At 49.2% G+C, this 14,667-nt stretch overlaps 1 protein-coding gene across 2 annotated transcripts; it reads right to left on the reverse strand.

Moving 5' to 3' along the window:
- Positions 1–3,927: 3,927 nt before the first annotated feature.
- On the reverse strand, positions 3,928–14,527 carry C12H3orf18 (chromosome 12 C3orf18 homolog). 2 transcript variants are annotated; one of them, XR_010784401.1, is made up of 6 exons: positions 14,448–14,527; positions 10,724–11,118; positions 9,362–9,387; positions 7,762–7,891; positions 5,322–6,507; positions 3,928–4,399 (listed from the first exon to the last, which is right to left on the reverse strand). XR_010784401.1 is itself a non-coding variant. In XM_066558200.1 (5 exons), the coding sequence occupies exons 2-5, from the start codon at positions 10,955–10,957 to the stop codon at positions 6,427–6,429; spliced, it is 471 nt and encodes a 156-aa protein (XP_066414297.1). In that variant the 5' UTR covers positions 10,958–11,118; positions 14,448–14,527; the 3' UTR covers positions 3,928–6,426. The 2 variants fall into 2 exon arrangements, 1 of the variants encoding a protein (XP_066414297.1); XM_066558200.1 differs by having other exon boundaries at positions 3,928–6,507.
- Between the last annotated feature and the right edge of the window lie 140 nt (positions 14,528–14,667).

Consider the following 14,667-nt stretch of genomic DNA (forward strand, 5'->3'; position numbering starts at 1 on the left):
AGAATTGCTGTCAGCAGAGGTGGTTGATGAGTGTTTGAAGAGCAGAAACCAGACAATTTGACACAGACTGTCACTTCTGGGCCTTCAGTAGCCTCATGCTGAGCCCTGCTGCCAGGGAAGCCATTTGTGTCAGGAGCTCCATTTAGCCTGGAGCTGGTACAAGAGCAATGGGAATGTTGTTGTGAAGACCTTTGGTTGTTGGGGAGTGGATCCTTGTCACCTCTCAGCCTTGTAAGAGGTACTGGGCAGCAGGGCTCCTGGACTCAAAGCTCTAACCCTCTGTCTCCTGTGATCTTTCCTTTAGACATCACTGGAAAAGACGGCTCCAGGTCTGGCAAAACCACTGGTCTTAGGAGATGTCTGAGTAACATCCCTGCTGCAGCTCAGTAGTGTCCCACCTGTTTGTGTCTTGCTGAAGCCAGAGGAGTGGAAAGCAAACAGGACTTTTAATGTTGTATTTCACATTCTTCATTTGTGGTAATTTTAGCCAAACTCTCTCCTGTTGCCTGTGGACTTGCTTACCCCAAACATCCAAACAAGGATTTAGGGGAAGAAATGGCATTTTGCCTTGTTGGAGAGATGCCTTTTAGAGTTTGTAGTATATCTTCTGTGAGTATAATAATTTCTCTTTAAAATACTTGGATAACCTAGTGCCTTGCCCTGTCACGGAGAGCAGTACTTCAACAGAAGTTGACTCAGCAATACAGGTACAGGAAAGGAAATCTATTTACACAGCTAATGGCTGAGCTTGTCTGCCATATCACCTCTGGCAGGCTGATGGAGTTAAGTTTTGCTGTGTTGCCCATAGGGACTGTATCTGAAAGACAGCCTTTGAGTCCTTCCTTGACTATTTCAGAACAAAACACCTTCATGGCATTTCCAGCTTGCCCTGCACTGCTGTTCCAGTGGCCAGTAACTTGCATGCTTTAGAGGAAAGTTTGCACCCTGATGTCTTAGGGATTGATTCTGAAATGTTTATCTTAATGTGATCAGCTCAGGGCCTTCTCCTATAACTTCTTCTGGCCTGGTGCTCTCCCCCCCGAGTTTGATAGCGGCTCCAAGTGCACAGTGCTTACAAGCTTAGTCACAGCCACTGGATTTCATCTCTTCAAAGGAGTGTCTGTAAAGAGCCAGTTAAAAAGTTGCTTCCTTGCAGAGCCTCAGGATTCAATTGAAATTAGTTTAAATTCAGTCCCTAACATGCGTGTGTGGGGTCCTCTAGTGTCACAACTATGCAAATAAAAGCTGCTGATAGTTCAGTTTTGGGAGACAGCAGTAGCCACTTGGTTTGAGATTGTTGCTGGCTGCTCTCAGTTTCACACTGTTTGAAGATTTGTGCTTTTGGTGTCAGAGCTGTTAAATTCTGAGGAATTGAGGGTATTTCCAATATCCAGTTACAAATAGTGAAATCCCGGTGGTGTTTTCCATCTCCTGGATGTTCTGCCTGCCTATTAAAGGGACAAAGTGGGTATTTCAATTATCTCTGACAGGATGTAAAATTGGCTAGCTTTACAGTGTTAAATATTTAAACAGAACATAATTGGCTTTAAATTTATGGTGGTGCATAGCAGAAGCCCATGAAATGGCTGTCTATATTGAACTCATTTATTATCTTTTCATCAGAGTTCTGTTCCCTTGGCAAGTATTTATTTAACACCAGAAAATGTATGCAGAATTAAGAAGGGCTGATTGGAGAGATAATAGGGGGGAAAGTGGGGTTTTTTTTCCTTTTGGGTAATTTTGTCCAGTCCATCTAGTTTAGTACTGATAGGTCCTGATCCCATTAATTCTGCTTAGTAGTGATGAGAGTCCTAGTCCTAATTCTGTGTGGTATCTGCTTTGCCCTAAGGGTATTCTCTTGTCTATGGAGCTTGGTGGTCACAGCACAAAATTGCATCACAGATAATCTTTGTGCCTCCACTACCAAGTAGCAGAGAAATCTAGGACTAAATGGATTAGATCACAGGGACTGACCTAAATCCTGTGCTATAGGATGAGCTGTGCTGCCAGATACAAGGAGTTTGACCCCCAGCTCCTGCTGTGGGGATAACTCTGGGTGGGACATGATACAAGTGAATCTGTACTGTTGATGGGGACATGAGAAGGTGCAGTTTCCCTGAATTCTGCTGCTCTTCAGTGCACTCCCAAGTTCAGCTGCAGTTCATATCTGCATTCAAAGGCTACTCCAGTAGCAGCCCAATATATTTTACCAACTTCTGTGCCTGATTTTCAGTTGAATTGGCAGGTTCAGTACTCTGTTTGCAGGCTGTACTGCCTGTTTAATTAACCCCTGCTACCTGAGAGCAGTAGCTGTTGCAGTGTGAGACTGTAACTTCAGCTTCTAAATGGATTAGGGATTACATCTGTAAGAGACTCAAGCTTTTCCTGTGACATCAGTCAGTCCTTTCTCAGCTGGTGGCATGGAATAGGGGTGCACACTGCCTTGGCTAGATAGTAAATCCATCTGCTTTAGGTCAGCAGTATTCCTCTGGGAAGTGCATGCAAAGTACTTCTTAAAATTAGATTTTAATTTTTTTTTTTTTTTAGTCTTTGCTGCCTCTTACCAGTCTGCTGAAAAACCCCAGAACTTGTTTCCATAAGAATGCGAGTGCTGGAGGAGAACAGAATTCCACTCTTTTAGCAGCTCTTCTGTGTGTAGTTGAAACCCCAGTTCATAACTTCAGTTTCCATTAAAATGGAAGTTAATGCCTATGAAAGGTGGACAGAATTCCAGACATCTTCAGGGAGCTGGGATTTCACGCTGGATCACTTGGATTGTCTTTTTTGAAATGATAAATGTTTTTATTTCCCAATTAGTTAATTACCTTTTCTCTGTAGACAAAGCTACCTCTAAGCAAGTGCATGTCAAGTGTTTTTAAGCTCAGGCAGTTTTGGTCTGACTTGGCCAAAAATAAGAGGTCATTACAGTTGGTTAAACCACAGGAAGTGACTGAGGTTTGTTGTCTAGCAAAGTTTGGAAGTTTCCCATAAATGGTTTTGGTGAAGGCATAGAGAGTGTTGGCAACTTGCAAATTAGCCTTGGAGTATGTTAAATAAAGGTCTTAAACAAATGCCCCTCAGGCTCCTGCTTTGCCTCCTCCTTGTGCAGCACCTTCAGCACACACATGGCTGGATAAGGTGAGTGTCTCTTGACCTGGACTTCTGGGGATTATAAACAAAAATTTGGTCGTTCAGGAGCAGCCCCAGATTGATGTGAAAACAAGAAATAATAAGCATGAGGAATCACACATGGAGAAAATCAGCCTCCTCAGCCCAAATGTGGGGGCCTAATTCCATCCTTTTGTGTGTCTTGGAGGCTTGATTGGAACACAAGCCAGTTCTGCTTCACATGTACACCCAGAAGTCTCCACAGTCAAGTCTGTTTCTCCCCCACATGGTTCTGTGGGCTATACAGCTATTTAGCTTTAAATACAATTAATTCTCTGCCTGTGCACTGCCTCTTGAGTTCATCTGACAGCTTTCCTAAGTAGTCCCAAGCTTTGGGGCTGTGGGCCAGATGAGGCAGGAGCAAATCTGAAATCTATCAGCAATGTCATCATGTTATTCCCCTCGGTGTGGGCAGAGCTGCAGGTGAGCTGATGAACCCCTGGTTTGTACAGGAATTCATCTTAAGGGTAAGTTGGGATTTCTTTTTGGGCTCTGGATGCCCAGGACTGGCAGCTGGAAGCTCCTGCCTTCCTGCCTTCTCCAGCAAGCCTTTCTGAAGGGATATGAGTTTCTGTGCTGTAGAACACTAAACTTTGACCCCCACAGAGCTTCCCTTTCCAAGTTTTTCACATTGAGTTCAGTTTTTGAAAGAGCAGGGGAATTCACTGCACACAAATTACCAGCAGATACTGGGGTAACACTCCAGCAGTTCCTGTGGGAAATTGCAAATGACAGGGGAAAAAGACAATCACACTAGACTTTCATGTAAATAGTTTAATTATATTTCAATGCATTAAAACACAGAAACACTTGAATTAAATTACATCATAATGCTTCTGCTAAATTATACATCCAAGAACTGTGAGAGGAGGCGCTATGGAACTAAAAGAATATGAGCCCAGCAATTACCCATAATATTCTTTTAGTCTTATTATCTGTACTTCTTTACTCTTAAGGGCAGTCATCACAGGACAAAGCCTACCATCACAGGGAGAGAGGTTCAAGACAAGTCCTGTGTAGGTGTGTTTGTTGTTGCACTGCAGCACACAGAACTGGGAGAAGGGCACACACTGGGCTGAGGCATTGAGGAAACAGCTCAGCTCACACTTGCTTTTTGTTGACTTTAAAACAACCATTCAAATTCCAGTCCTAAGAGTTCTGGGGAAAATGCTGCAATTTAAGACAGCTGGTCACCCGTACTGCCACGTGCTTCCCTGTGCTGCTGCAGAGCCTGGAAGGGGGGACAGGCAGGAAGGGAGAAATCAGCTGTGGCTGCTCTCAGTGAGCACTTGCAGGAGCTGGCAAGTGTGTGTCTGTGTTGGGAGGTATTTGTCTCTAGGCTGATGGCTGGGAATAGCCACAGACGGACTCCAAACGCTAAGGACCTAATCTGCATTACACTGAGTGTTTGTACCCATGCACCTTCCTTCCAGCAGCATCCCCGGGGGCAAACAGCAGCAGCCTGGGAGTGCCTCCTGCCACATCTCCTGGCAATGAGGATTGGGCTGTTTTTCATATCCCAACCCCTAAAATACCCCCAGAAATCCCTAGTTCTAAAAAGACAGCTGGATACTGAAAAACTAAAGCAATTTAGCCCTGCAAAGCTGCCCTGAGGGAAGCTGGAAGAGGGAAGGCTGGTAAGGAGCTGTACCCTGCAGGGGTCAGGGGCACAGGCCCAGGAAAGAGTCTGCATTTAATGAATATGGGAAAAACAATCACACAGGGGAAGAACAAAAACTAACTGGCAGGTCCAAACTTGCAACAAAGCACATGGTACCTGAATTGCCACTCTGAAACAACTCCTTGCATAAAGCTTTAGACTGCATTCAAATTTTGGCTTGCCCTGATTCCCTTTTAACTGGTGCTGTGGATGGAATAAAATCTGATTGACAATGCCTGTAACCACACAAAGATCAGGAGGTGATCAGGGCACAGCTGGGCACTGATGCTGCTCCCTGGCTGCTCTGCAGCACTTGGGGCCAGTGCCCACCAAAAGGCTTTCAGCCAACAGACCCCCACACTGCTCTGCCACATGCCAAGGTGGCCAGAGACCCCTTGGCACTCTATTCCTCCTGCAGCCCTGAAGGATGCACAGGCAGAGATGCTTCAGGGCTACAGGGAAACCCCTGGCTTACCTGTCTAGTCCCACCTACCTGTTCCTAGCAGGTAACTCGAGCAGAGGCTAAGGCAAAGCTCTGTGTTCCCTTCAGCAGGAAGAAGAGAAGGCTCTGACTGCAGGTCCTGGCAGGTAAGGAAGTACAAACCAGCTGTTAGTCATCTCTGGGGGCAAACACTGGGTTGTTGTTGTTGAGCCAATACATGTTTTTCCTTTTTTAAAAGAAAGTATTTCAAAGCTTAATGTTTTTTCCTGGATAACGCTCTGCACTGTAGAAACTTCCCTGAGCCAAAGCAGGAAGGGAGAAATGGTATTGGAACCCTAGTTCTGCTTAACTCCTCTTTGTGGCCCAAGCACTCTTATTCCTAGCTCAGCAGCAGGGCTCACATAGCCAGATAGTGATAGGCCCTGGCTCTAGCTGTGGGAAATCCCCTCTGTCTATAGAGTAGCTCTAATTTGGGATATTCAGCCACTTCCTCAGTTAAGATGCTATCAGCCAGATCTTCACTGTTTCACTTTTTCAAGCCAGTGAATTCCCATGCTACAACACCTCCCTGGTGCACATTTACCAGCAGCCACAGGCCCGGGAGAGGATAATCCCTTGGTTCTGTTCTCCTTGCTGTGCCCCAGGTCACCCCTTAGCTGGGGCAGGCAGCTCTCCTGGCTCAAAGAGGCTTTGCCACCAGTCCCCAGGACTGGCCAGAGCTGTGGTCACTGCACAGAGAGGCTCATCCAGCACTTTCCTTGGGGCCTGGGCACACAAAGCCAGTGCAGTAGTTCTCTGAGATGTGCCCCTCTCTCCTTCCCTGACCCAGCGAGCACAGCTCTGTGCTCTGACAGGTTAATCTACACAAAGCAGGCACTGTTCCTAAGCTCAAAGCTTGGTAGGTGGTGTCAAGCAGTGCCAGCCCAGAAACTGGAGCTCAGGAGGTTTTAATGGTAACACACACACCAGAAAATCACCACTGCCCTCACAAAGGGTTTATTTCCCAGAGTGGTGGCACTTCCTGTGCCCATGTGTAACACAAACCAACAGGTGACCAGCTGGGCTCAGTGGATCAGCCATGCTTGAGGGAAGTCACTGCTTTGTTGGTTTCATCCTCCTCGTTGTCAGCAGGATCCCGGGGCAGGTCAGGGCCCGGTCATGCATTGATGGCGTTGGCCACGTCAGTGAACACCAGGCGGCTCGGTCTCTGCAGGGCTCCCTGGCTCGGCAGCAGCACCTGCAGGGGAGCAGGAGAGCTCAGAGCCCTCGGGGCTGCACCTTGGAGCGGCATTCACCCTCCCAGGGGAGCCATTCACCCCTCCCAGGGGCGGCTGCCCGGCTAACGAGGCGTTAACAAGGCTGTGACAGGAAAATACAACAGCCTGGAGAGTTAGTCAGCACATCCATGCCAGTTTAAAATCCCCACGTCATTGGATTACTGGGTCTCACTATTTATATATACAAGGCAGCATGAAAAGCTTGAGATATCAAGAAGGCCTGGAAATGTGCATTTGCCTGAACTTGAGCTGTTGTTTTAGACTCTCCCTCTCTTTTTATATTGAATCTTTAAACTCTTGTATTTCCCAAGCATTAGCAAGAGGGACCTGAGGCATCCTGCTGGCCAGTCTGTCCCTGGAGAGGATGATTCTGGTTTTACTGGGATGAGGTTAACTCTGGCCTTAAAATTTCCCCCCCTCTACTACCTCCAGGTAAGCCCCCATGTGAATTAATAGAGGGATCTGATGTTGTTCTAGTATGTGCTACTCAGAGAATAAGATTCTTTGCTTTTATAGACCACATTTCCTGCTTTCCAAACTAGTATATTTCATGTTGGTTATCTTTCATATTCCAATGTGAAATTTGAGCTCTTCAGCATGTTAAGAATGTCTCAAGGTAAGTATTTTATAATTACACTTGTATTTATTATTTCCTCTTTCCTTTTCTGCCTACACCAAGCTTGCTACAGATTTTCTGAAGGTATAAAGTGTGTGGAAACTGAGAACCGTTTGGGAGAACTCCTGCTCCTGGACAGGAAAAGCAGGGGATGACATGGGTAACAGAGAGCAGCTGGAAAGGAATGCATGAAAGGAAAGGTATGTCTGCTCCAAGGACAGGCTGTGTCACTGGGTAAGGGACACCTGTTCCAACCATCCTGCTGGCTCTTTTAAAAAGGCTTTTTGTGTAGTAGTGGTGGTGACAAAGGGAACAGACAACACTGTGAAGCTGGACCCAAACAGTGGTGAGAAGCCCTTCTTTCAAATATCTCCTACCTCTTGTTACAGTGGGCAGGAGAGAGCCTCCTGTCAAACACTGCCTGACTCCTCAGTCCACCCTAAGCACTCCAAAACACTCAGGCCTCTACCTCCAGGGCTGGCAGAGATGGGGAAGTCCTCCTGAGATCTTCCCTACCCTGCAGCCCTACAAAATCTCCCTGGCCCTGTTGGAGTGCAGGGAGCAGTGCTGCACTGAGCCTGGGGTGGTTGCTGCCTACCTTGCTGTGTGATGCCTGGGAAGAAGCTGCATCTCGCCCGTGTTCCAGCAGCTCCTGCTCCAGCTCATCCTGTTCCTCGGTGGGATCAAAGTTGTACATGGGCATGAGCTGGTGCCGCAGCTTCTCCAACCTGCCCAGGGGGAGGGAGAGGGTTGGCTGAGAAGGACAGAGCTCAGGCTGCTTCCCCACCCCACTGCTGAGGCTTTCTGCAGCCTGCTTCTCCTGCTGCACAGGGATTCTGCTCCTGTGGCTCTTGCTGGATGAGGCTAAGAACCTACTACACACAGCTGGCAGGAGTGCAAGGCACCCAGAGTGCAGTTACAAGGATTAACTGCCATCACTAATCTATGTTGGCAGGCATTTACACACAGAGGAATCGGGATTTAAGTTCTTGCAGACCTTAAAAGATTAGGCTTTATGTGGAGGGACAAAAAGAAACAGTGGAACATACTGGCTTGGCACATTGTGACTTTTCCCCCTGTCCCTCTGCCCACACTGCACTTCAAGCTCCAGTGGCCTGAGAGTACTTTAACTCTGGGGCTGAAGCACATAAAATTAAACAGAAATAATGAACAATAAATAGAAAATAGGAAAGAGAGAGATTCTCACAGGGAGCTGATGCCTGTGGACACTGTTCCTACTCTTGTATCATTGCTCCAAGAGACAGAGCTATGAATTATTACTCAAAGGGTCTCCTCAGAGCTGGGTGATGGATGGGGTGGCTCCTGGGAGAACACTGAGTCCTGCCTTTGGCTATAGCTGAGTTTTGAAGTAGAAGGAAACACACAAGCAGTTACTGGCAGTGTCACCACAAGTATCTATTTTGGCAAGTGTTAGGATGACACATTCTTCCCCTGCTTCTCTATGAGCTTACCAGCACAACCATTATCTCCAGCAGTGCTACTTTCACAGGCCAAGCACTGCTCCTGCAGCAGCACCCAGACCTGGGCTTTGGGGCTGGGCTAGGAAATTTTACAGTGGGCAACAGCACTTTCTGGAAGTCTGTGCATGGCCAGATCTGCCCCAAGGAGTGGGGGAGGGAGGAGGTACCAAAGCTTATGGATCTTCACCAGAGTCCCTGCTGTGACACAGAAGAACCAAGATGTGATTCTCCCTGTGTGCTGCTCTCCTCTCTATTTTCAGCCAGGAGCTTAGCAAGGAAATTAAGACATTAACTCCTGGGCTGAAGCTGCATCTCTGCACTGTGCTGCTGCCAGTTGCTGTCACTGCCTGGGCTGCTAGAAAACAGCAATCTGGGAATGGCTGAAACCTGAGATCTACACCTGTCATGATGGAGTTCCCAGCTTCTTTATACAGCCATAACCCTCTCCTCTGTTTCGATGCATCTCATAGGTGAAGTGTGATGAGTTTGTAGGATCCCTGACCTCCTCCTGCTCAGCCTTATTCTCCTTCCAAAGCTGTGGAGGAGTCTTTGACACTCTGGTGTCAGAGGGATGCCCAGTCCCAGGAGTCAGTGTGCCAGCCTCAGTCACACAATGTTCTCCCACAGCCATCACTTGCACTCTCCCCATCTCCTCCTGAGTTCACTCTGCATTTTGAAGCACTGAGTTCCCTTCAGCCAATAACAGATCTTACTTACCTCTTCCTCTTCCTGATATACAGAACCTGAAGGAGAAAAAGAAGCATCATTACAGCAGTCCCAGTAGGATGGGGAATAGCTGAGAAGAGGAATTTTGGGCACACAGGAAAGAGGTAGAGAAGGTTGGTGTCACTGTGCACCAAAGTGGGGGAAGGGAGAAGTGACAAGGAAAATGACATTTCATATGCATCACTGTGAGCTTGGCAGCACATCATGTCTGACACTAAGTGCTCAGTGGCCTGTTATTAGGTGTGTTAGTAGGAGTAGGAGTATTAGGTGTATTACCAGGTGTAGCTCAGCACATTTCTGTGGCTGCAGGACATATATGGCAATTTAAGAGTGGATGAAAATGCTTCCCTTTGTGATTTTCATGTGCAGATTTCCTACAGCACAGAAGTGCTGCTACCCCCTCCCCAGTAGAAAGGGAAGAAGCAAAGAGGGAGGGCATGCTCAGGGACTTGCCTCTGTCAGCCTCTGCAGGGAAGAAAGGGAGGCTTTGGGCCTCCACAGCCTTGTTCTGAGAACTACGGACGCTGGATGCTGCTCTTGGGAACTTTTGACTGTTTCCAGGTTTTCTTAGGGGCTTTTGGAAAAATTCCTCCGGGGGCCTGCAATGAAATTTTGCAGTAGGCTCCTCTGATGGCTGTATTAGTGAAGCCCTTCCTTGCACAAGGGATGGGAGCTTGCTGCTACCTTCTGTTCTCTGTTGGCAGGGAAATGATCTGGTTACATAAAAGGAGAGCTGCAGCCCTTGCACTGCCTGCCCAGAATCGGGGTACCTGAAAGCTTCTGCCCACAGCATTAATGGCAAGGTTAGTGACACACCAAACCCTCAAGGACTGATACCTAGCAGGCAGAACCTTGGAAATGCAGTCCAGGGTGAGTCTTGCTAAGATGGATTCAGGCCACTTTAATTCAAAAAGAATTACCCCATGTCCACAGGGGGGACTTACATGGTTTCAACAGTCTGCTTGAAAAGTTAATATGGATAAACTTTCTTGTGGGGCCCAAGAGAAGGTTTAAATCAATGCAGCTGTTCCAGGTAACAAGTCAGAACAGAATCTGCTTTTTTCCCTTTTAATTGAATTTCCTATTGCTATTAAAAACAAATACTGTTACATATGGCTGCTCCTAGGCCTGCTGAGCATCCCATTTGGATCAGACCTCAGGGAGACTGCAGAAATACTGGAGCACTTGATAGAGGCCTTAAAAAAGAAAGGACTCTCTGGAACTATCAGTTCCCAGCAGTTCTGGGTGAAACAGTAATAGAATTCAAATAAATTATTCAGTGTAAATCAGTCCTAGAACCTCTAGCCACCCTCCACCCTCAAGAGACAGGAATGTTTAGCTGGGCTGTCTTACCATTGCTACAGCCAAGCCAATCACAGTAATGATCCCAAAGGAAAGCAGCATGGTGCTCATGCCAGGTCCCGTGCTGGCCATGTCTGGGATTTTGGTGCTATTGAAACTGGCAGTCTCAGGGCTTATGGTGGCTGTTTGTGGTACAGTCACATCCAGAGCTGTCCCTGGGTCTGGCCTGGCCGTGCTGGGGGTGCTGTGATGCAAGTCATGCACAGAGGGTGAGCTGTAACTCATCCTGCCAGCTCTTGGTAGCTCCTGTTACCAAGCTGTTGTCCTCTCCCATCAGCTACAGGAGTGCAGAGCTGCCCTTCCAATCGAGGGCCCCACGTGAGACCTCTCCTGCAGCATCACCACTGATGAGTTTTCCTCAGGGTAGGAACCACACTGGACTTGGCCTAGGACAGAATGAGAACAAATGAGCAGTGCAGAGCTCTTGGAGACAGGCACAACCTTTCCCACAGTTCCCCAATTCACCAGCACAGTTTTTGAATGCCTGCTCAAAATAAGAAAAATGTTTTTTAAGCTTACTGAGAGCCCCCAAAGTCATGCCTGATTCACTTGGAGTTGGTGATAACTCTCCCATCACTACTCCAGCTCTGCCTCCTTGCAGTCACTTGGAGATCTGTGTGGGGACAACCTCAGAACCCTTGTCTCTGGAAGCCCCAGGCTGAACCAGGCGGTCTCTATCTGTCCCAGGATAGAGCATCTTCCTGCTTCTGTCTCTTGCTTTTAATTTTTGAAAAGTTGTATTGATCCCCTTATCAGTGGGAATATACCCAATGAAATGACACTCAGCTGTGAGGCATCCATATCTCAGAATGCTTTTTATTGAATCCAAACTAGGAGTTCCCTGTTGTGTGCACTGTCCCACTGCTGCTCATCCCAGTGCTCTGGAAAGGGTGGGTTGCATCAGTCCTCCATCTAAAGACACCAAGTATTTCTCAATCCCTCATGAAAGCACCCACTCAAGATTAGTCATGCACTGGCAATTATCAATATTAATTTTAAAATTAGTCCAATTTTGGATTGGAGTTGTGAAATTTGATAGATCTGTTCATGCTGAGAACATGAAAGGCTTTAATTGCTTCATGCTTCTATTGTGCAAATGATCAAGAGTTGCAAAACACCATGGGATGAGCCTATGGGAAGTATTTGCACACTTTGTTTATAAAAACACTGTATGTAACTTTAGATCATCAGTTGCTTCCCTGAAAACGCAGCTACCTCTGGAGCTGAGCTGACCTGAGAACTTCTGTAGCAGTTCTCTGGTAATTTCCCTGCAATTTAGCAGACATTGCATCTCTGGGCTGGAATGCAGCTGGGACAGAGGGGTTAGTGAGCTCTGAATAGAAAAAGATGTGCCTGCAAAGAGAAACGAGCCATTGTTCTGCTCCACTCTGTTCCATTCCAGGCAAGGTTACTGTGCAGTTCCCACACTGTGGTGCCTTACTGCTGTCCACAACTGCAGCAAGCAGCATGATCAACATCTGCCACTAACAGCTGGAGCAGGAAACCACCCCAGGCAAGCAGCACCGGCCTGTGCTGTGCTCAGTCAGCAGCTGGAGCAGTCACCTCCACTTGTCCTGCAGCTCCCTGAGCAGGTAAATGCTTTGCCACTCATGCAGGGTCTGTCTCAGTCCCCTGGAAACAACTTTGTGAAGCAAAGGGGAATTCTGAAGTGTCTGGAAGACACTGTCAACTCCCTGGAGTTTCTAGAGAAATGTGAATAATAACAGTTCTGGTCTGGTCCCTCCTAACATTGTGCTGGGCCACAAGTCATTGCAGCTGAAGGGGATTGTGCCCTTCACTGACCATCAAGCCCTGCACTCTGCTTAAACCACAGGCACTTGGACTTCTCCAGCCACTCCTGACCACAGCACAGCTCAGGTGCAGTGCACACTTGGGCACAAAGATGGCAAATTTGAAATCAGTGTCATAACAACAGCAGCAGCAGCAGTCACAGCCCAGCAGGGAAAGGGAAGGAATTATTGAGCAGATCGAGCAGCTGCTCAGGCAGAATCCATCAATTTGTGCTATTCAGGGAAACTTTCCATAATGATAATACCCATTTTTTAAAAAGCCACTGCCAAGGAAATAGTGGAAAAAGAGCCTAAATGAAAGGAGTGAAGCAGGCCCAAGGGCTTTGCAGAGTGTGACTCTAGATCTTGAACAGCTCCTAAATTTTGGAAACAAAATTGGTTAGTTCTTCAGCTGAATGTGGTGTCACTTCTAAAAAACTAAAAGGGCTGGATTGAAATAAGCCAGCTGAAATCTGGTTGAGGAAGAATGGAGGCTCTTTTTCTTGCTCTTGTCATCCTGCTCATGCTAAAGGATTCCTGTGCCCACAGACCTACTTCTAAAAGCAGTCCTGTGTCAAAGGTTTCTGACCTGGCTTACACAACCACTCCCAGGTTCAGATAGGGCTGTTTCTGCTCCCCAGCTCCTCCTGGTCCAGGCTGCAGACAGACAGAGAGGCTGAGTGCAAGGATGGCCCAGGGCCCACAGCTTACACAGCAGAGCTGGGGGGGATCATCTTTCCCCACCACCCTCCTTTCCCAGTTGTCATCCTGGTGCTGGAAGTTTGATCTGCAGGCTGGGCACACTCCAAGCCTCTGATGGCAGCTGTAGGGCCAGGGACAGCTACCACCTATCACTGGCAGGTTCCAGCACAGTCCATGCACAAATAGAACAGAAGAGGAACCAGATCCTCAGCTGCTGCCAGCTGGCATTGTTCCACTGCCTGCACCAAGAGAGCTCCTTGCACAGCCAGGAGTGCTCTGTGCTGGGCTCTGCTGGGTCTGCAAATAAGGAGAACACGTTTGTTTCTCTCCCAAGCCAGCATTTCCAAACTGATCTCTGATAGGTGCTGCTTACTTCTGAGTTGCAGAAAATTGTTCTGGGCCCCACCTTGCGCCTTTTCTGAAGTATTGGTTTTAATCTCTGTGCTGCTGTTTCATTTTGGGTGTGACAAGAACAGAGATTTGTGTCACTGGGATGAAGATGGGTCAGTGGGTTTCTGCATGAAGAATAATAACAAGTATAGTTTCTTCATTACTTCACCAAGATGAAGTATCTGTGGTAACTCAGCAATACAAGCGGCACTGTGTTGCTGCTGGCAACGGGACGTGGCTTCCCCGTGGGTGAACTTTTGGCTTCCCCCACCGCTTCTCCAGAGCTGACCAGGCTCCAGGGCAGCGGGGAAGCCCCGACCGTGTGTGCGCACTGCCCCGGAGCTCCCCGGCTGTCACCGTCACCCTGTCCGAGAAGGGCACGGTCCCGTCACACCCTGGCCCAGGCGCGGGGACCGTCCCCAGCAATGTCACCCTCCTGTGACCCCGCTCTGACACACACCGGATCGGCAGCGACCGCCCTGGCCCCGTGCGCACTGCACCGCTGCCGGCACTCCATCCCTGCGGGAAGTCCCTCCTTCCCCATCCCGAGAAGTTTCCGGGCGGATAACGGGTTACGGGGCCCTTCCCGCTGCCCAGGCAGCGCGGGCTCAGCCGCGGACTCACGGCCGGCTCCCCGCTCCGCCGGGCCTGCCCGAGATACGGCCAGGACCGCCCCCCGAGAGGCCGCGGCAGCCCCGAAGTGCCCGCGGGAGGGACGGGACGGCGCAGCCGGACACCCCCGCGGCGCGGCGCGGCCCGGCCCAGCCCACCCCGCCCGTCCCTGGAAGCGCCCCCCGCGCCGGGGCGGCCGGGGCGGCCGGGCCGGCACTTACTGCGCGCTGCCGCCGAGGCGTCCGGTCCCCCCGGGGCGCGGGCGGAGCGGCCGCCGGGGGCCGGGCCCGGGGCCGCGAGGGCCGGGCCGCGCCGCGCCTCTCGGCTCCGCGCGCACCGCCGCTGGCCCCGCCCCACCGCACGCCGCCCCAGGCCATTGGTCAGCGTCCGCGAGGCGAGGCTTGCGATTGGTTGTCACGGCTGTCACTCGCGCGCGCGGCG

The sequence above is a fragment of the Molothrus aeneus genome, chromosome 12 (genome assembly GCF_037042795.1).
Source record: "Molothrus aeneus isolate 106 chromosome 12, BPBGC_Maene_1.0, whole genome shotgun sequence".
Lineage (NCBI taxonomy): Eukaryota > Metazoa > Chordata > Aves > Passeriformes > Icteridae > Molothrus > Molothrus aeneus.

Bases quoted from the DNA above. Each gene is read 5' to 3' on its own strand.
- C12H3orf18 (XM_066558200.1), bottom strand. From the start codon at position 10,957: ATGAGTTACAGCTCACCCTCTGTGCATGACTTGCATCACAGCACCCCC. The intron at 7,892-9,361 runs GTAAGTAAGATC...CCCCCTGGGCAG, and splicing joins TATATCAGGAAGAGGAAGAG to GTTGGAGAAGCTGCGGCACC. The intron at 6,508-7,761 runs GTAGGCAGCAAC...GCTCCCCTGCAG, and splicing joins CCCAGGCATCACACAGCAAG to GTGCTGCTGCCGAGCCAGGG.